At 48.4% G+C, this 25,335-nt stretch overlaps 2 protein-coding genes across 22 annotated transcripts in view; both read right to left on the bottom strand.

The window, feature by feature from the left end:
* Positions 1–1,129: 1,129 nt before the first annotated feature.
* Positions 1,130–3,967, bottom strand: si:ch211-127m7.2 (cell cycle regulator of non-homologous end joining). Of its 3 annotated transcripts, none has more exons than XR_004766046.1 (3): positions 3,656–3,951; positions 3,412–3,517; positions 1,130–1,685 (listed from the first exon to the last, which is right to left on the bottom strand). XR_004766046.1 is itself a non-coding variant. In XM_035425104.1 (3 exons), exons 1-3 carry the CDS (start codon positions 3,778–3,780, stop codon positions 1,330–1,332), a joined length of 597 nt encoding a protein of 198 aa, XP_035280995.1. In that variant the 5' UTR covers positions 3,781–3,967; the 3' UTR covers positions 1,130–1,329. The 3 variants fall into 3 exon arrangements, 2 of the variants coding, with proteins under 2 accessions (XP_035280995.1, XP_035280996.1); XM_035425104.1 differs by having other exon boundaries at positions 1,130–1,695; positions 3,656–3,967; XM_035425105.1 differs by having other exon boundaries at positions 1,130–1,689; positions 3,656–3,947.
* Positions 3,968–6,698: 2,731 nt separating this feature from the next.
* The window catches only part of LOC118232252 (membrane-associated guanylate kinase, WW and PDZ domain-containing protein 2-like), an 84,004-nt gene continuing 65,367 nt past the window's right edge, over positions 6,699–25,335 (bottom strand). For 5 of the 19 annotated variants that reach the window (XM_035427060.1, XM_035427067.1, XM_035427062.1 and 2 more), the window contains 12 exons: positions 24,747–24,778; positions 23,627–23,819; positions 20,426–20,461; positions 19,869–19,990; positions 18,726–18,918; positions 15,498–15,758; positions 14,126–14,311; positions 13,245–13,611; positions 12,905–13,118; positions 12,385–12,528; positions 10,471–10,609; positions 6,699–8,254 (listed from right to left, as the gene is read on the bottom strand). In XM_035427060.1, coding sequence (XP_035282951.1) covers positions 7,614–8,254; positions 10,471–10,609; positions 12,385–12,528; positions 12,905–13,118; positions 13,245–13,611; positions 14,126–14,311; positions 15,498–15,758; positions 18,726–18,918; positions 19,869–19,990; positions 20,426–20,461; positions 23,627–23,819; positions 24,747–24,778 — 2,528 coding nt within the window. In that variant the 3' untranslated portion in view covers positions 6,699–7,613. Of the gene's footprint in view, positions 8,255–9,884; positions 9,996–10,470; positions 10,610–12,384; positions 12,529–12,904; positions 13,119–13,244; positions 13,612–14,125; positions 14,312–15,497; positions 15,759–18,725; positions 18,919–19,868; positions 19,991–20,425; positions 20,462–23,626; positions 23,820–24,746; positions 24,779–25,335 lie in introns of all 19 variants that reach the window. The other 14 variants (XM_035427061.1, XM_035427074.1, XM_035427075.1 and 11 more) reach the window with 9 other exon arrangements.

The raw sequence follows: 25,335 nt of genomic DNA, 5'->3' as shown, positions 1-25,335 counted from the left end.
AGCCAATAATTCATTGAAAAAGCATTCGTGCTGAATGCACAATACAAAAATATTGTTGAACATGTTCACCGACGCTTAGCAAAATGGCGAAAAGGTGCAATAACGGCATGCTCGGATCAGCTTTTGCATTTCTGCACCGTTCCCGATCGCCTTGACGCTCCACCCCTCTTTTGGTTTCAGCGGACGCCACCGCGATTTCCCCCAGCCAATCGCGGAGCCATGAAAACGGAGGGCCCGGGCCACTGCATCGCCGCAGCCGTGGTGACGCTGCAACTGGTCATTTGCGCTCAGCTGTTCGTCTCCCTCTTCCCGAAATGGGACGGGGGCCTGGCGGTGGGGCCCAACCTGGTGTGCAGGGACGACCGAGTGGAGTGCACCCCCATCTCCGGCAACGTGGCGGTCTGCGACGCGGTGGCGTTCTGCTCCTACGCCCCCCTGCCACTCACGCTCTTCGCCGGGCTCAGCTTCCTGTTCGGCGCGCGCCTGCCGGACGCCGACGCCCTGCGCCTCAGCGCTGCCGGCCAGGCCCTCGCCGCCACGTTGGCGCTGGTCGCCGTCGCCTCTTCCGTCGTGGGATACGGGAACCTGGTCCTGCTGCCGGGGTTCGCCACGGCGATCGCCAACAGTGTGTGCACATGCGTGGAGATGGGCGTGGCAGCCGCTCTCTGCTGGGAGAGCATGCACAGACTTAACAGACAGAGACAGAGACAGAGACAGAGACGGAGGGATCCCGCTGGATCCGCTGTGTGAGGGGGGGGGGGGGAGAGGTCGCTGGAGGGGAAGGGGTCGCTGGAGGATGTACCGTTTGCTTCAGTTTCAGCCAATGAATCAATCATACCTCAAGATTCTCAAGCCTACCCTTTACCATGCAAGCCTTATAGCATTTCAGATGTGTATTTTAATATAATTCTTATGACAAATAAAAGTGTTTTTGATGACCTGTTAGATGACTCACTAGTTTAATTTGAGCGTCTGTAAGGGGGGGGCGTACATGTCCCATTCACCTTTGGCACAATCATTCATCCACTCAAACTCTAGGAATGTGGTCAATGAGAGAAATTAAATTCATCTCAAAATCCCAGGAAAAGTTGACCTCAAACCCTGGACATCACTCAGACCAGAACAAGACTGTTGTTCACTACTTTTATTCAACGTTAGTGTCAGTGTTCAGGCAGTGTTTAGGTTTTCCATCCATTAGTGTCTCCAGTATTGGTTGTCTATCTTTCTCTTACACACACACACAGTCAGCTAGCCATTCTGTCTGTAAGCTTTATTACCCGCACGACCAGGTGCGCGGTCACGCTGGTCAGCGATTCTCGCGACAGCCGCTCACGTGAAGAAGATTTCCCTCACGAGGCGGAGAGCTTCGTCGTCCGAGGCCCCTGGAGAGGCGCTCCCTCGGTCCGGCTCTGGGGCGACGCCGCGGCCGGGGAGGGCCGGCTCCTCGGCGTCCCGCTCCGCCGCGCCCTCCGCGCCTCGTTCTCCGGGCTCCAGCGCCGGCGCGTAAGGCAGCGTTGCCTTCTCCGCCAAGTCCTCCGGATCCGTCTCGGAGATGCACGTTTCCTTGCTTAATTCGCGGCCCGACGATTCCTCCTCCGTGTCCGATTCAAACATCGGTTGCTTTTTTCTCTTTATAGAGTCACCATTTGTCTTCGCCAGCCACTCTCGCGTATTCTTTTCAGCCTCTGTCTTATGGTAAATATAGCCCACAACAGAAAAGATTACGAATTCATTAATCGTGTAGCACATTAAAGGCATACTACGCAGGACGTTTACCTCGAAAATATTGTACAATAACTATGCCAAGGCATATCTATGATGAACTGGGAATCTGTCTTCACGCACTTTTGACAAATTTGTGCATGTTTACCTTTATTTGTTGAATCGAAAATGTGTTTGGGACGTTTCTGGGTGTGGCACTCTTTTCTGTGTGGGGAGGGTGAGTGTGGCTACAGAGCCTGTGATTTGAGATCAGATTTCAGTGTAGTGTTTGTTGTTAGCTAGCGAGCTGCTGCAATGGCTGTGGCGAAGCCCAGATACAGCAAAGCAAAAAGACAAGCTGACAGGGCTTCAGTTAACTAGAGTTAACCTAGGAACTGCTTTTCCTCAGTGGTGTCAGCTGCAGTTCGTCAATGGGATGAAAAGCAACACAGAGTTGGCTTACTATAGGCTTGTTTGAGATGACTTTTGGCTCGCCTCAAAAACAGGTGAGAGTAGCCGATTGCAGTCTGGAGAGGAGTCAAAAAGTCGGACACTTCTTGGTTGACTAGCCTGCTCGCCTCGTCTAGCAATGGCAGATATCGCGTTTTTTTTTTGCCGATGAAGTGGATGCAATAGAAGTCCCACTACATCTGGAAATTTTGGCTAATTATAATTTTGAGACCACTGATAATGTTTGGCCAGCTAATTATTCTTTGGTTTACTGGGGGTGTACGAGAACAGCTAGAAATACTATAACACTCACTACAAATTGATGTGAATCAACCCTTCATTTATTATTATTATTATTATTATTGGATACAGGAGTTTGTGTATCAAGAGCTTTTTCTAATTACTTTCTCATATTTTATACAGGGGTTTTGATACAGTTATTTCGATATAAACTCCATTGCAGAGATGTTTAAGACAGCATTTATGAGGAATGTGTATAGCGTTCAATTGTGAATGTCAGTACTCTGATAAAAATAATGATGGATAAGACAGAAGCCTCATAACTTCCTTGTAGGATGGTAACAGCTTTTCTGAGCCAATAGGCGCTTCGCTCAAACCAGAGCAAGTTGTTTCCCATCATGCATGAAGTTGTGCAGTCGGTGGAGAGCAACTGCGTCGCCTAGCCCTGAAAACTGCGAGCGCCTCGCTCCCGTGAGATTTCCGTGGCTCGCGCAGTCGGATTTCCAGAGCAAGTCTGACAAAATTCTAACATACAGTGCACTTGGCAAGGCGGTGGTCAGAACTGCGCAGGCCTAGCTAATCTCAAACAAGCCTCATCTGTTGGGCCTGTAAATAATGTTACCTCTAGCTACCCAGCGAAGTATGTTAGGTAGCTAGAAGGCCAAAGTAGGGGTGAGTGGGTGGGGTTGAAGACGGAGGAGGAAACTTCTTTTATTGTAAACACAGGACCACAGAATGGCAAAAATTTTAAAAAAATCCTGCACAGTATGCCATTAAAGTAGGTTGAGTCTCAAACTCATAGTAAGTTCCTGGAGATCTGCCATTCTGCAGGTTTTTATTCCAACCCTAAATGTGCACACATTCTACTAATTAGCAGCACAACAAGCTCTCTAGCTATTGAATGAGATGTGGGTTTGTAAGGGTTGGAATGAAAACCGACAGGACAGATGATTTACAGGAAGAGGGTTCATTACCACTGTAGTAAGCCAACGGCCATCTACTGTACTTGCGATGACTAACCTGCAGCGCGCGGGTTCCAGTTCCAGGGTTCCCCCCACCTCCTTCAGTCAGAACTCTCAACGCTGCGTCAACGAGCTCAGCCTCGTTCATGAAATACAGCGTCTCCCTGGATTCAGACAAACATACTTGCGGTTCACAAACATCATAAAAGCAAATAATTGACTAAACTGCCAACAAACTGCACAATCGGTTATCTATTTACAAACAGGTTACAAAAACACCGCTCAGCAAACTGCAGACCAACCTCTGGACTCCTGTTCTTTTCTTTTTTTCCAGTGTTGGCACGCTCTTTCGGAACTCTCCTTTCTCGTTTCGCTTCGCGTCTCCCCCTAGCATCCAGGATGGAAGATCCCGGCGCTTGTCGCTCATATCCGCGCACAAAAAACACAACTTCGGCCCATAGAGACAAGATACTGCCGAAGTTTGGGCTTATTAATAACTACAACAACCAGAAGCATTACCTGTTTCCTGTTGTTACAAAACCTGTGCGGAAAATCGCTGTTCATTCTGTCGTAGTGCGCCCTCTTCTGGACTGGAGGCTTCCTCTTCACGGAGGATTTACGAGATCTGAAATCTCCAACGAACAGATTCATACCGAAACAACCTGGGTCGGTATGAATGACAGAAGTAAAATGTCACCCCATCCTGTACATTCCAAGTCCGAGATAAAATCTGTGTTTCGGAATAAAAATAGGCTGCGCTGGTTTTAAAACCACTACAGGTATTTGTTTTGGTGTTTTTTATTTAATGACTGTTGTCTATTGATCTGCAAAGCATCATCTTTATATTGCACATTCACAGCTGTGTCATGCAGTAATTAAAATACATCGGAATGGTTCAGAGACTGTACACAAGTGCAGGGACTGAATCTACTGAATAATGCTGTGATATCTGACTAAAATACTGAACTCTAGAAAAAACGGTCAGCCGGTTCATTATCAAAAAATGATTGTATGTTAAATACAAACACATTATACAGTTATGGTTTGTTTTTGGGGTTCAGTCAGTTTGGGGATACAGTGTTGGGCTTTGGGGTCCAGTGATGAGAGGAAGGGCTAACTAGACCAAAGCTCTGCAGCCTCCAAGCGCATTGAGGGAAAGGAGGAGGGCCCAGGACTGCCATCGTAACAGGAGCAGGCAGCCCGGACGAGTGCCCAGCGAGAAGCAGGGTGGTGTCTGGGGGGGGGGGGGGGTGATTCACTCACTCTCTAAACTCCCAGTCACCATCACAGACTGGCCACAGCACGGATCCGCTCTATTGTAGTGCAAGGGCTTCGGGGGGAAAGTGTGTTTGTTCTTTTGGGTCAATGATGGTTTCAAAAAACACAATAACAAATCCACACACGTTCTAATATGAATTTTTTTTTTTTTTTTTTAGATGGCGTCAAGATTTTATTTGACGTTATTTCAGGGTATCATACAGTAAACAAGATTTCTGCAAAAGTTAATATATCCATTATGTTGCATTTCATAAAAATAGTTGCTCACTTACAGTCTTTGTGACTATTAATAATACATGTAATTATATTTATAGAGATACAGCTGTACAGGGTAAATACACAGCGAACACAGTCATATTGTTCTGAATGGGGGGGGGGGGGGGGGATTCATGAACGTGCCACCTTCCACAGGGTGTTTATTCCTATTTCATATAAAAATACTTACAGCTGGCAGAAATCCGCTCTGGTCGCCAATGCCGACGGTACCCTCTAAGCCCAATGCCTAACCCTCCTGCCTCTTGTACATAAAAATAACGAGGCGGAAAAGAGTCCTTACCACACCCAGTCAGCTCTCCTGTACAGCACAGTTCTCAGGTAACTGTTTAAAATCAGGTGTACCCTTGTCCGATTTACTCTGTTCTAAATATTATGATGCTTGTATGCAAATTGTACTCTAAATGAATCCAGTAATTTCATACGAGCTCAAAGCGGAAATGCTTGTTCAAACAGCTTCCTTTTCTGCCTCCCGGTTAGTGCAATATGCAGAAAATGTACTCTTCGGCTTGAAGCCGTGTCAATTCAGATCGCGTTCAGTCGCAGTCAAAACTACATCTGCGTTCTCAGCTTTCCTGGTCTTAGCGTGCAATGAGCTGACAGGAATCTACAGCTGAAAGGATATTTACTCATCAAATGGCAAGATACGGCGAGGTTTACCAACTGGTGACCAATTGGTGAAAACAACATAATTTACTCATTTCTTTCAAGGGATCTCTAGAATTTCTTAGCTGGGAGGGTCAATAGTTTTCAATGAAAGCTGAACTGAAACGACTTCATGAAAAGATAAATTGATGGTAATAAATCTCAAGACAAGATGCACGTGCCTTTGGGATGTAAAACGAGTTCATCGCGAACGCGCTGGGTGAAAGCAGCTAACTGTGACGGAAGCCGAGAAAACTGCATTGACAGCCGCGGTGCACGCTCCCCTAGAGGACCGACGAGAATAAAATCATAATCGTCTGAGCAAATTCCGTTCATTTGCCTCTCCTCCCCCCCCGCCAGATCTGTGACTGAGCAGTCGACTGACCGCACTCGGAAAACGCTTCCAGACCGCCTCGCGTCTGTCAACCGCCGCCTGGCGAAGAGCGCCCCCTGTCCTTGGTGTGTGTGAAGGGCCCCGCCAACGAAGACCGCGCGTCCTCGTGGGAGGAGGAGGAGCCGCGAAATCGGGGTCACGCCCCCCCCCCCCCCCCGGTTCTCTCTAACAGCGCAGGACCTGCAGGAAACTTACCTGTGGTTCCGTTTTGGACAAGACAGCTGAGAGGAGCTACTGCGTCTGGGCTAAGACGCTACGCGGCAATTCCACATTCATGCATGGGATCTAAGGTTCCCTCGTCCGGAGGCGAAGGAAATAATAAACAAACTACCGCCTACATATAAACGTACTCAAACAATGTCTGTCAAAAACAATGACCTTCAAAATGATATCGTATATTTTTTTGGTGCAACTTGATCTCATGAGGAGAGAGATACATCGCAAAAAGTACTGGACAAAATACAGACAAGAGTTGAGTGGTTATAAAAATACACTTACACTGACATTAGCATCCACCACAGCATCATTGACTGTGTCTGACCTAATAGCAGCCTGGGTATAGCTTTCAGCTCTACAGACATAAGACCTCGAACTCCAGACCTGGAGAACCGTGACGTTTCACGCGAGCGTCACGCGAGACTACATTGTAAGGCACTCAGCCCCGCCCACTCCCACAATCCTCCTCTCCAGTCCAGCCAATGAGACAGCGCCCTTCCACAGTGGCTTGGCGCGTGAAGTACCACGGGGAGAACACGAAAGAGAGGACCTTCAGAAACCAAGTTTGTCTTTCTTTTTTTTTTTCGTCGTCGTTTTTTTTTTTTTTGTTTGAACAAGATAATGCCACACTGACCTGAAGCTGAATCACAGAACGCACAGGTTATGGAGAGATGGATTTTTCAGATCTCTGTGTCCTTACGTGTCTGCAGCAGATCTAACACATACGTCTCAGAACTACCACTAGCTCACCCAGATATATTTAGAGATGATCGTATTTACATACTCGTTCACATATTCATATAATATATGTATATATCTATATTGTCAGCGGAACGATTAGAGATATCTTCCAGGTCAGTGCTATTTCAGTACAGGTTTAAGGCAGTTTGTTGATGAATATTCTGTTTTGTTCAGTTCCTCTTTTCTTTCTTGACCCCCCCCCACTCCCCCCCCAGCACTGCCACGCCTCATAGAACGCATTCCATCGCGCAAAGAAAAGAAAGGGCTGTGGCGAGCGATATGGTCGTGACTCCGCCGGTACGCTGAGCTCAGTTTCCTGTGCCGACGGGCTGCTGGGCGCTATATCAACCGCTGCCAAACGAGGGGCTTTTCCTCCCGAGACCGGGAGAAATAAAGTTCCTCCGTTTGGGCCGAACATCCCCCCCCCCCCTCAATCACGCTACATGTCCAGTTCGTTTTCTTCCTTCTTCTTGTGTTTTTTCGTGGACGCGTCCAACTTTTCCTTTAAGGTGGCGGGTGTAATCTCATTGAAAACAAATAATTTAAAGCGGAACATAAATAAAAACCTCGATTAAGGAAAGAAAAGCAACGACGAAAGAAGAGGAATATGGAGAGCGCGTGTGTTTGCGGGGGGGGCGGGCGTGGAGGGGTGTCTGGGCGGGGCGGCGGGGCAGAGGGGTGCAGCGCTGCCCCCTGTTGGCGGGCTTGCGCCGTTATCTGCTCACAGTGGAGGGTCCCGACCGCAGTGAACTGGGCAGCTTGTCGGACCCCGGGATCTTCCATGGGCCGGGGGACACGGTGGCCTTCCGGCTGGCCGTGCCGCCGCTCCCGCCACCGCCGCTGGCGTTCCGGGCGGCCTGGGGGGGGCGAGGCCTGTCCGGGGCCGGCTCCGCGGCGCCGTGGCGACCGCTACCGCCGTTCAGGCTGGCGTCGGCGCCTTTCGGGGACCGCGTCGATTCCTTCCTCTCCCTGCAGGGGGCGACGTTGCCCTCTCCAGCAGCCGCTGTCTCCTGGGACCTCCCCCTGGTGGTTTTCGGGGGTTTGGGGTCCCCCGGCTGCTCGCTCGCCGCCCCGCCTCCCCCTCTCCGGGTGGACCTCCCGCTCTCCCGGTGCCGGCCCCGCCCACTCCCGCCCTGCCTCCCCAATCCGGGCGGGTCCTGGGCGGGGCTGTGGGCGCGCTCGCCTCTGCCCTCCTGCACTGCGTCCGGGGGCGGTGCGTGGCCGGGGTCGGGGGGCAGGGCCAGAGGATGAGATGAAGGCGAAGGCGTGGTCAGGAGATGGTCGGGGGGCGGAGCTACTTCCGACAGGCTTGGGGAGGCTGAGGGGAGAGAGTCTCGGGGGGCGGAGCTGTCTACTGAGAAAAAGGAAACAGGTAAATGAGCGCGTCACCTGTCACCTGTCCACACCTGGCCCAGAAGAATAACTTTAACTATTTAGATATGATTCCTGCAGTTTAATTAAACTTTAAACGAAACCTGCATCTACCAATACACAACAAAAAATTCTCATTTCATATAATTATATGTTTTTGGTTATTTTATAATTTTATAATTTTTAATTTTAACATTTTTAGATTTAGATTCAGGACCTGCAGGATACTTTTCAAATATTATCAGCATCCAAAGGGTTAAAGTATTTCAGATAAGCATTTTTGCTTTGAAACACACACACACACACACACACACTGCTCTCTGCATCTTCCTTAAACACTGATGATGTCATCACCTAGAAAGACCAACCCCCCTGTCACCCAGTCACTTCCTGAAGCCTTAATTAATAAACAGGAAGCTGTGTGGATTCCCCCCGGAGCAGCTTAAGAGAGCCAATGAGACGACTGCTGTGTTTCTGTGGGGCTTTGCACCCTGAGACCCCCCCCCCCCACCAGCCAGGGAGGGGGGTCTCAGGAACAATTCAATTAATCAATACAGGAAATGAACTGAAACTCAATTCGTGATTTGAAATTCATGATTTGTTCTTCAATCTTCCCGGATCGAAACGAAATTGACGCTCGGCCCAGCTCTGTAACGCTGCTGTTTTTCGGGTTCTGGCGGAGACCTTGGCGGAGTGACGGCTGGATTGAGAGAGCAGAGCCGCTGTTCTCGGGGCGACGGAACGGATCGATATCTGCTCGGCGTAATGCGGGCTTACAGACGGCGGCAGCTGAGACCGCTAACTAAAGCCCTCCACTTCATCTTCGCGCCAGCTCTGAGGCCACTCAAATTATACCGCCATCTCGCCGATAGCCTTTCTGCCGCGGCCTGTCATGGACACCGCCCTTTCAGCGCAAAGGATCTACCAGAAAAGCCTATTAGGAGCTGAGGACCAGAGCGCTTGCAGCACAAGAGCGCTGGGTGCAGGACGACAATGTTAAGCACTGAATACCAATACTGTGCAGTAATTGTCTATTAAAAAAAAAAAAATCTATCAAATAAAAATGCTGATCGATGATTATTTTGAATAGGGCTACAATAGCAGGTCCAGGCTGCAGGGACGTTGTGTGAAACACGGCCCCCCGTTGGAAGCACAGAAAATAACTCTCAGATTTGTGTCACAGTGAAAAGCAGAAGGAGGAGGAGCCAATGTTCTGACCAGGAAACCAGACGGTGACAACCAATCAAACTCCTGCTGATAAGAGAGCTGGAAAACCTGCTCTACCACCAGTTTGGCACTGGCTTATTTAAAAGCCTGGCTTGTTTACCTTTATAATTGCACATTAACATTTCTGAGAGACTGGTCAGAGATGACAAATCAGCTCTACCCCACAGCTCACACACCCCAAACACCACACCCCTCATGCCCAACCCCCACCCCCCCCAACACCCTCACGAAACACAGCACACACCCCCAAAACACCACCCGCCACCCCACAACCCTTACACACCCCCCTCCCCTCCACACATCTAATACACCCCAGTTAACCAGAACCACAGCAAACAGCGGACACAGCATTAGGACGGTAAGAATGCATGCCGGTGTTTACAAACCGTGTCTTTAGAGTGGCCCATTAGGAAGAAATAGGGTGAGCCATGCTTGTCACTTTTCATGCACATGGAGAGGCTGGAAGGAACCATTCCTAAAGGAAGCGGAGGAACAGCCTAGACAAATCATTAGAGTTAACTCGCAGCCAATCAGATGCACGCACACTGTTAGACAGATTATTACAGTTAACTCACAGCCAATCAGGCGCACGCACACTGTTAGACAAATCATTAGAGTTAACCCACAGTCAATCAGACACACTCATACTGTAAGACAAACCATTACTTAAACCACAGCCAATCAGACACACATACTGTATATTGTTAGACAAATAATTAGAGTTAACCCACAGTCAATCAGTGCAGACATACTCTACTGTTAGTCAAGAAAAATAGCTGCTCTATACAGAAATTATTACTGACAGAGACAAATTCTAGAAGCAGAGGAAGGTACTACATTAATGTGAAAGAGGTATGTAATATTATTATTGAATAGACAGTGTTCTGTGTGGTTGATTAAAGGAGACAGAGACAAGATGTAAGGGAGCAGGTTCATCAAGAACAGGTTGGATTTGGAGGAGGGGCCACCCACCATATTCGGGGACCTGGCCTGTCCCCCTTTTCAGCAGCAGTCGAACCCGCCGCCCGCCGGACTTGATGAGCTCGATGGCGCGGGCGTGAGTCATTTCGCGCGTGGTCTCCCCGTTGATCTCGATGATCTGGTCCCCCACCTGCGGCAGAGAACGCGGCCTGTCACGGAGACGGGCCGGTCGCCACGGAGACCGGGCCGCGGCCAATCGAAAAGCCGTGGCCGGACACGCGTCCGTGCATTCGAGGAGCGCCTTAACAGGATGAGCCACCCGGCAGCCCCCGGAAAAGCTCATAATCTTTAATGCGTCCCTCAAGCGCGGCCGACGCTAGCCTTGCATGCAGAAGGCCCTTCGTATGCCAATAGCGTCAAACGAAGAAACCAATTACCAGGATAAATGTAACTGGGCCCAGTTAATGGGAGGTAATTCGGGAGAGAGCAAGGGTTACAATGGAAGACAAAGAACCGGCCATTAAGTGTTATTACAGCAATCTGAGTGGAGGTTAGGGACAGAGCACACTGGCCTTTTATCATCCCCCACTGAGGTCATCCGACAAGTCCTCTGCGCTCATTTCACACACCGCTGGCTGTATTCACAAACGCGCGCTTAGAACAATTATGTCAATCACCTCATTGCGCAGATCTCTCACTCCATTATGAAAATATTATGAAAATATGTCAGGTTCAGGGACGAGTGCTCTGGCATTTCCTGGAACGCGGCGGCCGGCTAAATCTTTCATAGGGAACGCTGACGTGCAGACACATTCTTGGCAAAAATAATGATTTTGCCTGAAGTGAACCTGCATTACACACACATATCTGACTGCTTTGACTCTTTATTGATGGCATTACAGACAGAATCAAGGTCATTTCAGGATGAGGAGCCAGTTCTCCTTCAGAGAGAGCCGCCTCACATTTTCACCAGCTTTAAAAGTATTGATCACTGATGCAGAGCGACGTCTGAGTCTGGGTGTAGCATGCACCGTGGAGACAGCTGTTCACTAGCAGGGTGGAGGTAGAGAGATATGGAGCAGGGTAGAGCTACAGAGATATGGAGCAGGGTGGAGGTAGAGAGATATGAAGCAGGGTGGAGCTACAGATATATGGAGCAGGGTGGGGGTAGAGAGATACGGAGCAGGATGGAGGTAGAGAGATATGGAGCAGGGCGGTGGTAGAGAGATATGGAGCAGGGTGGAGCTACATGGATATGGAGCAGGGTGGAGGTAGAGAGAAATGGGGCAGGTTGGAGCTACAGAGATATGGAGAACAAACTTCTGTTCGCCTCATAAACATCCAATTCTCAATCCAGTTCATCAACAGAACTGAAGAAAATCCACATTCAGTAGACAAAGGGGATATGAGAAAAGACTGAGACAGGGGCTTGCAGGGCTTAAAGTAAATCCACACAACATCCCCTCAGCTGGTTCCACAAACCCCAAGATATTCTGCCTCTCTGCCTGAGCCTACACTGAAGAAACAAGTCAGGTAATCAACAGTTCAGCTCTAACACAGGCCAAAGATGCAACCCTTCCACAAACATACTGATTGTTTAGGGTGGAAAATGAGTATTTTAGACTTTTCCTTGAACATCAGGAAAGTTCTCTCTGCAAGAACGGGAGCTAGGCTTTGACACCGCTGTGTTAAGAAGGATATTTCTCACTGAAGAGAAAAAAGGAGCGTTCAGAGAGTTCTCTCAAGTCAGTAATCCCAGAATGAAACAAACAATGTGGAGGCGTTGCTTCAGAGTTACAAGAGAAATACCTTCCAGCCCTTATTCACAAGATTGTTTTATTAGGACCATCCAAAGGAACAGACCTGTGAAAAATACTACCTAATTAACTGAAATGGATGCAGAGGTAGTGCAGCATGCTGGGAGAACAGGACTTCCTGCAGTGACAGGAAATGACATCGGCGTACCCTCATTCTGCCGTTGCGGATGGCGGGCCCATCTTCGGCCAGGCGTAGGATGAACAGGTCCATCTTGTACTCCCTGCCCCCACGGATGCTGAACCCAAATCCCTTCACGCTCTTCTCCAGATCCACTGTGAAGTAGTCAAAGTCCTGGGGAGACACACAGGTATAGATGTATGTACACTGCTATACGTGGCTCATACACACACACACATGCACACACAGACGTATACAGGTATGTACACTGCTATACTAGGCGCACACTCACACACGCAGATACACAGTTGTGTACATTGTATGAGGTCAGTAGTTGGCTTGTTACCTGCAGTAGTGTATAATGTCTGTATTATGAGGTCAGCAGTAGGATTTTTACCACTAGTCATTCATAGAGTCTGTAGTATAAGGTCAGTAGTAGGCTTGTTACCTGTAGTAGTGTATAATGTCTGTAGTATAAGGTCAGTAGTAGGCTTGTTACCTGTAGTAGTGTATAGTGTCTGTATAATTAGGTCAGTAGCAGGCTTGTTACCTGTAGCTGTCTGTAATCTGGGATTGGGAACTGGCGTGCATCAGGCGAGTGCTGTCTGTAGTCCATCATGGGGGGCTGTCGGTAGTCCATGGTGGGGGGCTGACGGTAATCCGCCACAGGAGGGTGTCTGTAGTCCACCGGAGGCTGTCGGTAATCGGTGAATGGCGGCTGTCGGATGTCTGGCTTCACGTCCTGCCTGGCTTTCACCTCGGACCTGTAGCTGACAAACGGGCCAATTACAGGAGGCCAAAACCAGCAAGCAGCGTACTGCTGGAATGTGTATGCTAATATCCCACGATGCACCGGGAGGCTGGTGATGCAGGTGCGTGGGTTACTTTACCTGCTGTCGTGGGCGTAGATCTGGGGAGGCGGGGCAGAGCCAGGGGCAGAACCAGGGGCGGGGCCTGTTGGGACCTGGGTAACAGGGCTTTGCTGGGTCAATGTGCTGGGTTGGGTCATCGTGCTGGGTTGGGTGACCATGCTGGGTTGGGTCACCGTGCTGGGTTGGGTGACCGCACTGGGTTGGCTCACTGTGCTGGGTTGGGTCATTATGCTGGGTTGGGTCGCCATGCTGGGTTGGGTGACCGTGCTGGTTTGGGTCACTATGCTGGGCTGTGCTACAGGACTCGGCTGGGTTACAGGACTGTGATGCTGGGCCATGGGGCTTTGCTTTTCAGAGCTGGGTGCTGAGGGAGGGCTGTGCAGCTCTGCAATACAGACACACAGATGTGCAGACACACAGGTACAGACAAAAAGAGGTACAGACACACAGTATAAGAGAAGAACTCAGAACTACACCATACTTCAGTCTCACAGCTGGAGACACACATTCCTACGGGCTCCATCTGCATTTAAAAAGTGCCTCACACAGATTCTCCTCACTAACAAAATGATAACAAATTCTCCTTAGCAAAATAATCTCACACATATTCCCCTTAGGGAGTAGTCAAGAGAGATTCCCCTTTAGGGAGGAGTAAGAAAAATTCCCCTATAGTGGGAGGTAAGACAAATTGTCCTTTAGAGAGGAGTTAGAGAGATTCCCCAATAGGGAGAGGGTAGGATAAATTCCGCTTTAGGGAGAGGTTATAGAAATTCCACTTTCGGGAAGGGTGAGAGAGACTCCCCTTTACAGAGGATTCAGACAGATTCCTCTTCAGAGAGGAGTCAGAGTAACCTCCCCCCCCCCCCCCCATTTCAGGGAGGGGTCCTGCAGATCCGCACCTTCCTGCTGGACGATGTGCAGGGTGACGCTGAGGCCCGCGTCCTTGATGAGCTTGACGATGTCGGCGTGCGGCATGCTGATGATGGACTGGCTGTTCACCGCCAGGATGCGGTCCCCCACCTTCAGCTTCCCGCAGCGATCGGCCGGGCTGCCCTCGATGATGCGGCCGATCTTATGGGGCACAGCTGGAGGGGAGACACACACACACACACACACACACACACACACACAGAAAGCCCAGTGAGTGAATGATATGTACTGAAGGAAGTTGAGCACTACGTTGTACACACGAGTGTGTTACTCTAAGATATATTCCAGTCTACCCCATAACTAAGGGCTGCTACATGTGTAAGGTTATAATTGACAGTAAGCAAAGTATGAACAGAAAAAAGTTCCATGCATTTTACTGAATATTTTACTCCACAGCTTCTGTACAAACAGAGAATCACACAGAAAGGGCTCATCGCTCACTAATGTGCTTCTGCATGTTCCAGTCCTGTGATCCAGCCTCAAATACAGAAGCTTAGTCCTCAATAATTATTCAAAAGATAATGTGGATTGCTACAATTTACCACAGCAAAAGTCTCTGGTAGGGAGTAGTGAACACTCACTGATAGTAGTGCTCTCTGGTAGGGAGTAGTGAACACTCACTGATAGTGGAGCTCTCTGGTAGGGAGTAGTGTACACTCACTGATAGTAGTGCTCTCTGGTAGGGAGTAGTGTATACTCACTGATAGTGGAGCTCTCTGATAGGGAGCAGTGTACACTCACTGATAGTGGAGCTCTCTGGTAGGGAGTAGTGAACACTCACTGATAGTGGAGCTCTCTGATAGGGAGTAGTGTACACTCACTGATAGTAGTGCTCTCTGGTAGGGAGTAGTGAACACTCACTGATAGTGGAGCTCTCTGGTAGGGAGTAGTGTACACTCACTGATAGTAGTGCTCTCTGGTAGGGAGTAGTGAACACTCACTGATAGTGGAGCTCTCTGGTAGGGAGTAGTGAACACTCACTGATAGTGGAGCTCTCTGGTAGGGAGTAGTGAACACTCACTGATAGTGGAGCTCTCTGGTAGGGAGTAGTGTACACTCACTGATAGTAGTGCTCTCTGGTAGGGAGTAGTGAACACTCACTGATAGTGGAGCTCTCTGGTAGGGAGTAGTGTACACTCACTGATAGTAGTGCTCTCTGGTAGGGAGTAGTGAACACTCACTGATAGTGGAGCTCTCTGGTAGGGAGTAGTGAACACTCACTGATAGTGGAGCTCTCTGGTAGGGAGTAGTGAACACTCACTGATAGTGGAGCTCTCTGGTAGGGAGTAGTGTACACTCACTGATAGTGGAGCTCTCTGGTAGGGAGTAGTGAACACTCACTGATAGTGGCGCTGGTCTCTGGTCTGTTCAGTGAGCTGATTATGACGAATCCGAAACCCTCATTCTCTTTCCGGTGGATGATGACATCACTGGTCTGCAAGCTGTGGGAAGGAAACCGGTCCGGGGGGGAGGAGCTGGGGGCCGGGGGAGGGGCACCACTGGCGCTGCTGGGAAACGTGGCCGTTGCGAATTCGCTCCTCGGCGAGCTGTGTTGCGTCGACAACGCGCCGGGGCTCCGCCCATTTTCTGGACACACTTCACCTGCAGGGGGGTGACAGAGAGACTGTGTCACAGGGTGGGGCAGAGGAGGAGGGGCTAGACATATAGGGCTTCATAAGACCCAGTTAATGAGTGATCATTTTCTGTGACTGAGTTTTAATTAAAATGTGACCTAACATGTTAAAAAAATAAGATTAAAATGTTGAAACATCCGTCAAAAAGACTGCTTGTACACACCACCTCCTGCCGTCTGGGCAACAGGAGCACAATTTAATTTGGCAAGTGTGTATGTGCAGGCTATAGTGTGCGTGTGTGTTTGTGTGTCATAGTAGGCATATGTGTGTGTGTTACAGTGTACATGTTACTGTGTGTGTGCATGTGTATATACATGCACGTGTGTTTGTGCTTCTGTGTAACTGTGTTGTAGTGTGCGTGTGCATTTGTGTGCGTATATGTGTGTGTGTGTTACTGTGTGTTACAGTGTGTGTGCGTCGGCGTCTGTATATGTGTGTGTGTGTGTGTGTGGGCATGTGTGTGTGTGTGTGTGTGTTATTGTGTGTCTTCGTGTGCATCAGTGTGTGATCTAAGATCAGCAGCTTGGAGCTGCTGTATCACGTGGCCCAGCAGCATGACAGTCGCAGTTCCCGCGCAGCGAGCGTATTTCTATTTACTGGCTTCACCCGAAAAGGCCCCTGAGTCACGCACGCGCAGCTCAGCGCAGCTCAGCGCAGCTCGTTCGGTCTTTATTTCGAGCCTTCACCTCGCCTGACCCCCCCCGGCGAGCCCCAGACGCGGCTCATTCGTATGCAGGTAAAACATGAGCCGGGAAACAAAAAACTCCCGCTCGCATAAAAGGCTCCGCGCCAGGAAATCGGAGAAAAGATCTCTGACAGGGAGAAGTAGAGACATCCGTCCAATCAGACCTGTCTAAACCTCATTACGCCCGGGGAGATTAATGAGCTTCCCGCGGCCGACGGAACGCGGGTCGAGGACTCCGTCTTTCGCGCCCCCCCCCCCCCCCCCCCCCCCCCCCCACCCCCTGCTGAGGAACCGAAGGCACGCCGCCAATGGGAGACTGGCAGGCCGAACGTGGACAGGCTAAACGCGGGCGAGCCAATCGCATACGTGGTTATTACACATGAGCCAGTTGCATACCGACCGCCGACCAACCGCCGACGGGGCTAATCACAGATGTACCGATCACAAAGAGAGGGAGTCAGACATGAGCATGGGGGCGAGTTCCTGGGTTCACAAAGTGGGTGGGTGGGAGTTCCTGGGCTCACAAAGCTCAGAACTGCCAGATTATTAATGAGTGTGATAAACCCACAGTGACTCCTACTGGCCGACCAATGCAAGAGCACCACAGCACGCAGCCACAGAAGATTGTTCATCACCACACAGCAGGAATTGCTCATGCCAGCAGCACCCTCCAGGGACACATGCAGATAATCCCCAACAATGCTAATTAGCAGCCTGAAGGTTCAGTCACACGCTAAACACATTAGCACAGTGAGTACATGTAAGGTATTGTGTGTCAGTGAGCTCAGATAAGGTTTCCTGTGTCAGAGGGCACAGGTAAGGTCTCCTGTGTCAGGGAGCACAGGTAAGGTTTCCTGTGTCAGGGGGCACAGGTAAGGTCTTGTGGAAGTATGCTTTCCCTATATGCTTTTTAATGTTTTTAAATTTCTGCTTATTAAAGATTGTATTGATCAAGAATATAGTTAAATGTATGTGATTATGTTAAGATCGATGAAGAACAGCAGGTGTTCTGTGTTATGTCTAAGAATTTGTAACTAAGGAAAGACAGTGGCCTCTTTGTACACTGATGCATACGACCTAGAGAATCTTTGAACCCCAGTTGCAGGAGGAAAATTGTAAACATTTACTTAGTGGAATTTTGTAAGTAACTTATGTTGGGAAACAGTCTTGTGCAGAAGACCTTTGAGTTGCAAGAGAAGAGAAAGGACACCGACCTAGAAATAACTAATTTGCTATATCTAGTAATTGTATAGATTACATTCTATTAAAATAAATGAATGAAAATCAAAGTAATAACAGCAACGGTAATGATATTTACATAGTCCGTTAGAACAGGGTGGTGTGTATATGAGTTAAATATTTCATTTGGATTACAGCATGTATTCAATGCATTTAAAGTGCATGTACTTTGGAACAGGAAGATTAAACAATTGTTAATCATGAGAACAAATACTTGTTATTCAAGTCATGCATATACATACCTCTGTAAGTGTGTGTAGTGTAATATCTGTCATTGATTAAAATTGAAGATTATATAATAGTTATTGTTAAACTAGCTGGTAAAACACAAGTGTGACCTAGGCTGGGATTGGTTGTTTTAGAGGGAAGATACATCATGGTAGAAGGAGATCTGGTTGTATAAAAAGGATGTAAAACATAATTTGGGGAAGCTCTCGGTGTGTCTTTATGGTACTGGAGACCTCCCGTAGGCCTACGTACATGAAAAGGATTATTGATTGAAAGAGAATAAAAAGATTATTAGAAGAAATCATAATTTCTAGTCTTTATTCTTACATTGCCGACTCACCCACTGAATCTAAGAAGAGGTTTTCCTCCACAGTCTCCTGTGTCAGTGAGCACAGATAAGGTCTCCTGTGTCAGAGAGCACAGGTAAGGTCTCCTGTGTCAGGGAGCACAGGTAAGGTCTCCTATGTCAGGGAGCACAGGTAAGATCTCCTATGTCAGAGTGCACAGATAAGGTCTCCTGTGTCAGAGAGCACAGGTAAGGTCTCCTGTGTCAGAGGGCACAGGTAAGCTCTCCTGTGTCACTTATCACAGGTAAGGTCTCCTGTGTCAGGGAGCACAGGTAAGGTCTCCTGTGTCAGAGGGCACAGGTAAGCTCTCCTGTGTCACTTATCACAGGTAAGGTCTCCTGTGTCAGAGGGCACAGGTAAGGTCTCCTGTGTCAGGGAGCACATGTAAGGTCTCCTGTGTTAGAGAGCTCAGCTTGGAGGCGCAGGGCCGGCTCACCTGCAGACTGGACCCTCCTCCTCACGGTCATGGTCACCTGACCGTTGCGGGCGGCGGCGTGCATCAGGTCGATGACGTATCTGTGCGTCTGTCCCGCCACGGGGATCCTGTCCACGGACACCAGCTCGTCCCCCGGCTTCAGACGCCCGTCCCGGTCCGCGGGACTGTTCTCGATGATCGCCCCAATCAGGATCTGTCCAGGGAAACCGCAGTTACTACACCCTGCAGGGGCAGCGGTCAGGGGTCACAGGTCATATGTGACAGGTCAAGATGTTGGAGTGAATACTGGGAGAGTGTATAAAGCCAATGTACAATTTATCAATATACCACTGGGGTGTCAGTGTAGTATGATGGGTAAGGAACTGGCCTTGTAACCTAAAGGTAGTACAGTAATTTTTATTTGCAGGTACATCAATTACAGGCCACTGTACCCTTGAACGAGGTACTTGCCCTGAATTGCTACAGTGTATAATCGGTGCAAATTTATTTGTGTGTAAGCCGCTCCAGATAAAAATCTCTGCTAAATGGCAGTTATGTAATGTAATCAGAGGGGAAAATACATATAATAGCTTACACATATGCACAAATATGTGCTTAATACACACTAATCAGCTTTATTTTACATTTCACAGATCACAGGTTGGAACATTAGCCTTCCATAACATTAACAACGGTAACTAAATATGTAAAATTAAGGAACAACGGATCAGCAACTAAATGTGTAAAATTAACTTACAAGTGGAACATTAAATAAGTGTAAGCTTAGCTTACAATGTAACATTAATTCTATAACATTTTCTAGCAGTAGAACATTACCTAGCAGTGTAACGTACTAGGTAATGTTCTACACCTAGCGGTGTAACGTTATCTTACATTGTAACGGTAAAGTGTAGCATTAGCTTACAATACTCTCACACTGAGTGTACAACGGTCGCAGCCTCTCTCACAATGTGTGAGGGATTAGGGCCCATCTGCAATGAGTGGTGTGCGGGAGATTAGCGAAACAAAATGGCGGGATCCCAGCCCTCGTGTGAGTAATTAATGCGTTAGATGGTGAGATTCAGACCTCGGTGTCACGTGAGCGCGGCGCCGCGCGGGGATTAGTGAGTAAAACGGCGGGATTCGAACCCGTCCCATACGAGCCTTGTCACAAGTCTCCAGACTCACAGGGAGGCCCGCCTCATCACCCCCAAGGATCCGAAACCCAAACCCGGACTTCTGCCGCTTCAGGTGCACCTCCAGCTCCTGGTACTCCAGCCCTGAAGCTGGGTCAGAACAAGAACCGCCCGTCAGAACGGAAGCGGGAGTCCGAAGCACGCCTCGCGGTTTCGCGGACCCCGCGCCTCTGTCGCATACCCCGTCGTCATCTTCACATATGAGAAAAAACAGCGAGACACCAGTGTGCAGGTACTGCAGGTAAGCCAATCAGAACGCTGCTTCAGCCTCTGTGCAGGGGTTAAATCAGGACACCGGCTAACACGTGTAGGAGAAGCTCAGGGTCTAATACAAAATCATATAGGAATAAAAAAAATGAATGCAGAGAAGACAGAAAAGGAAACCAGGATGGGATCGGGAAACATGCATGTGAGCTAACTAATGTGAGACAAACAGAACACAAACAGTATGCAAACAATGCGCAAACAATACCGAAACGTTACACAAAGGTAGGAGTGATGGGTGGAGCATGCAGGTGTACTTGCCAGCAATTCCAGCGGCAGTGTTTAGTGGGCCAGGTTCTGAACAGAGAGACCGAGTAAGTACCGTGAACATTAATATGTGAGCATTAACACTGTGAACATTAACATGTGAGCATTAACACTGTGAAAACTGAGGCCCTGAATATTAGCACCGTGAGAATTAACACTGTGAACATCAAAACTGTGAGAATTAACACTCTGAACATCAAAACTGTGAGAATTAACACTGTGAACGTTAGCACCCAGAACACCATGAGCATTAACACTGTGAACAGTAACACCATGAACATTAACATTGTGAGCATTAACACTGGAAATTGACAACCTGAATATTAACATTGTAAGAATTAACACTGTGAACATCAACACTGTGAGAATTAACATTGTGAACATTAACACTGTAAACATCAACACTGTGACCATCAATAGTATGACCATTAACACCATGAACATAAACACCGTGAGTATTAACAGTGTGAGCTTTAACTCCCTGAATATTAACACCATGAACATTAACACCTTTGAACATTAACACCATGAGCACTAACACCCTGACCATTAACACCATGAACATTAACACTGTCAGCATTAACACCCTGAATATTAAGACTGTGAGTACGAACACCCTGAACATTAACACTCAAAGGCATCTCTTCAGCTCTGACTTGCAAGAGACACTTGATCTTTGTTCTCAAGTCACCAGATAACTGCAGACTCTGGGCTTCTGCAAAATGGGAACTCATCTTTGATAAATCGAATAAGCTCATCTATCGCATGAAGCCCGCAGAAGAGGTAGCACCTAAAATGAAAAAAAAAAAACTCCACCTCCAAGAGATGATGACTATTCTGCGCACGGACACGCCGTCTGGCCGGCTAGCTTCTCTGAGTGCTAATTAGGCTGGTGTGTGCCCCCTAAAGGAGCACACTCAGTGCATCACTGAAACCCTTCCCCGGGTTTGTGGATAGATTACATAATTCATTTTAAAGGGTTCCATCTGAACACAGAGCACTTGCTCTCCTTCATGGTGCCCGGGAACAGATCAAACTGTGCTTATCTCAGGGAGAGAAGGCCCGTCTGGGATTTTGTGTTTTGCCTTTTTTCAGGAAATTGCTCACTTGTCAAGGCTGACCATTTATAAAGGAACAGAAGACACACAGAACAAAGTCCTTATCACAGAGCACAGTTCGTACCATAGAAACTAGTCCATACCACAAAGCACAGTCCGTACCACAGAGAGGTCTGTACCATAGAAACTAGTCCATACCATGAAGAACAGTCCGTACCACAGAGAAGTCTGTACCATAGAAACTAGTCCAGACCACAGAGCACGGTCCATGCCATAAAGCACAGTCTTTACTATAGAAACAATCCATACCACAGAGCACAGTCCACACCACAGAACACAGTCCATACCACTGAGCACAGTCCATACCACAGAGCATAGTCTGTATCACAAAACACAGTCCATACGACAGAACACAGTCCATCCTGTAAAGCACACACCCCTTACCTCCTTGGCTTGCAGGTAAATACATAGGTACCTGCAGCACAGAGTCTGCAGTAACCGCCCTTCACTGTGCTGCTGTAGAGCGATAACTGCTAGCAGGGCTTTTCCATTGCAGAATGAGGTCACGTGCCCACATCCATCTTTCCTATCATGGTCTGAATTCATCATGCAGTTCAGCACACTTCATTAAAATAAAGCTCATTTCCCAGAAACAGCGGGTAACTAGACCCCAGGATGAGCGCAGCACACATTTCTTGGTGCTGTTTAATAGCTGTAATATCAGCACCGAAGAGACTGAGTGTAACATATCGTAAACGTGGTCTCCTCTCTCTGCGCTGGTAAAAACCTTTATGAGTAGTCCCCAGTAGGCCCGCAAGGAAAGTGTGTGCATAGTCTGCCCCCAAATACTCACACGCTATCCTCTGCCCCAGCTAAAACACAGCTACGCCCTCCTGTACCACCTTAACACTGCTTACCGCAAGATCTACAATGATTTAAAAATGCAATTGGAAAAAACAAACATAAGAGGACCACAATAAAGAATATATTTTCATATTTCTGGGACACATCATATTGTCTATGAATAGCAAGCAGGGCTGAGCTGTGTACATTTGAGTTTGTTCAGTGCACAGCTGTGCTGTGTTGGGCAGGACTGGGTTGAGTATTTAAGGTTCCTCGTCGGGACCTCAAGACTCTCCCAGTATTGGACACCAGAAACAACACAGCAGAAATCTCTCAAGCTGGCCTTCTATGCTTTTCTCTTTGACAAACGTGTGAGTTATTTTTGGGCTACGCTACTGTACCAATCACTGGCTAAAGTAGCAGCCTGACGGATCATATTAAATTGCATCGCAGTCCAAGTGGGTGCTAATGCCGGTTGTTGGCACGGAGACCAGAGTGACCTTGCCACGGGTTTGCCACAGTTGGCTCCCATCGAACCATCTGCTGGTAGAAATTGAGTGTGACTTTCAGAACGCCAACATTGGCTGCTGTCTGACGAGAGGCTGTTGAGAGAGGTAGTGTGGCAGCACTGCACCAACACAAGCTGCTGACAGACTGGTGAGCGTGCTTGTGTGTATGTGTATGTGTGCATGAACGTGTGTGTGTGTTTGTGTGTGTATGTGTGCATGCGCGTTTTTGTGTGTGTGTGTGAATGAATATGTGTGTATGTGTGTGCACATGTGTGTCCATTTATGTGTGCAAGTGTGAATGAGCGTGAGTATGTGTGTGTATGTGTGTGTGTGTGTGTGAGTGAGTATGTGTGTGCATGTGAGAGTGAGTGTGTGTGTGTGTGTGTGTGTGTGTGGGCGTGTGTGTGTGCGCCTGTATGTGTGAGTGAGTGTGTGTGTGCGTGTATGTGTGAGTGTGTGTGTGCGCGTGTGTATGTGTGTGCGCATGCATGTGTGTGTGCGTATGTGTATGTGTGAGTTTGTGTGTGTGTTTATGTGTGAGTGTGTGTGTGCGCGCGTGTGTGTCTATGAGTGACTGTGTGTGCGTGCGCGTGTGTGTTTGTGAGTGAGTGTGTGTGTGCGTGTGTGTGTTTATGTGTGAGTGTGTGTGTGCGCGCGTGTGTGTTTATGAGTGAGTGTGTGTGTGTGCGCGTGTGTTTATGAGTGAGTGTGTGTGTGCGTGTGTGTGTTTATGTGTGAGTGTGTGTTTGCACCAGTGTGGCCAAGGCGTGACTGGTGTTACTCACGCCTGCTCTCGTAGATGGCCCTGGACTTCTCGTACAGGTCGTAGGGGTCGGGCTTGCTCAGGTCGAAGCCTTCGGCGGAGTCTGGCACCGAAGCTCGGTGGAGGAGGTGGGCGGGGTAGGGGGCGCTGTGGGGCAGGACGGGGGCCGACAGGCTGGTCTGGGGACTGCCCTGCAGGTCCCACTGCTCCAGCACCTGTGAACACACGGCGTGGGTGATCCACTGAGGCAGAGTTTCCCTATACCTGTGTGTGTTTCCTGGGGTTACACATATACACACTGTCCTCATAAACACACCAGCACACCACACACCGAACACACGAGCGCACCACACACCGAACACACCAGCGCACCACACACCGAACACACCAGCACACCAGACACCGAACACACCAGCACACCACACACCAAACACACCAGCACACCACACACCGAACACACCAGCACACCACACACCGAACACACCAGCACACCACAAATGTGGTTACACATGATATAGAAGGGCTATAACATGCCATTAGCACTCTGACTGCAACTATGTTACAGAACAGTTATAACATCCCATTAGCACACTGTAACTATGGTTACACAAGTTATATAGAGAGGATAAACAGGGTGTTGGACAACACAAGCAGCACAGCACAGTTATAATGTGCTCTGTGTACGTGACTTGTGGAAGCACAGTTATAATGTGCATCGCGTGTGTGTTACTCATGGCAGTGCAGTTATAATGTGCTTTATATGTGTGTTACTCACGGCAGTGCAGTTATAATGTGCTTTATATGTGTGTTACTCACGGCAGTGCAGTTATAATGTGCTTTATATGTGTGTTACTCATGGCAGTGCAGTTATAATGTGCTTTATATGTGTGTTACTCACGGCAGTGCAGTTATAATGTGCTTTATATGTGTGTTACTCATGGCAGTGCAGTTATAATGTGCTTTATATGTGTGTTACTCACGGCAGTGCAGTTATAATGTGCTTTATATGTGTGTTACTCATGGCAGTGCAGTTATAATGTGCTTTATATGTGTGTTACTCATGGCAGTGCAGTTATAATGTGCTTTATATGTGGGTTACTCATGATGGAGCACAGCTTATGTTTGGTAGACATGCAGTTTACCTGTTTAGGGGTCTTCCAGGGTGAAAACTGACCTGCAAAATTAAAACAAAAGTTTACATGAACAGGGGACAGGAAGTAGGGCAAAAGGCACAGACACACAGCACAGAAAACAGGGCATAGGGGATAAGGGGTAAGGCATAGGGTATCGAGAACAGGGCATAGGGGATAGGGAGTAGGGCATAGGGATTAGATTAGAAAACATTTTGGGGGGGGGGGCAACAAAAAATACCCCTGCCCCCCCATTTCCCTATCCTCTAATCTCTATGCTGTCCAGGTGGTGAATCATCAAATACTTGAGCAGGGCTGGAACTGTCAAGTTCACCTGTCACGGCATTCTCCCAGAAAACACACACACACATCTGTGCCAGAAACACACACATTTCTGTCCCAGAATGCCCAGAATGCTGGGCCATTCATTCCTATCCCAGAACAAAAATTAGCAAAAAAAAAACCAGAGCGCAGAGCCTACAGACATCTGCCAAACGCAATTACCTCTCATTAATGCATTTAAATGAGAACAGAATTCATCTTCACAACACAGACGATAGCAACAAAATCTTCAGCGGCAGTAGTCCACTAATGCCAGCTC

Source organism: Anguilla anguilla, chromosome 7, assembly GCF_013347855.1.
Source record: "Anguilla anguilla isolate fAngAng1 chromosome 7, fAngAng1.pri, whole genome shotgun sequence".
NCBI lineage: Eukaryota > Metazoa > Chordata > Actinopteri > Anguilliformes > Anguillidae > Anguilla > Anguilla anguilla.
This window is presented reverse-complemented; position numbering and strand designations above follow the sequence as displayed.

Bases quoted from the DNA above. Each gene is read 5' to 3' on its own strand.
- si:ch211-127m7.2 (XM_035425104.1), bottom strand. From the start codon at position 3,780: ATGAGCGACAAGCGCCGGGATCTTCCATCCTGGATGCTAGGGGGAGAC. The intron at 3,518-3,655 runs GTTGGTCTGCAG...GTCTGAATCCAG, and splicing joins AAAAGAACAGGAGTCCAGAG to GGAGACGCTGTATTTCATGA. The intron at 1,696-3,411 runs GTTAGTCATCGC...GGCTATATTTAC, and splicing joins CTGGAACCCGCGCGCTGCAG to CATAAGACAGAGGCTGAAAA.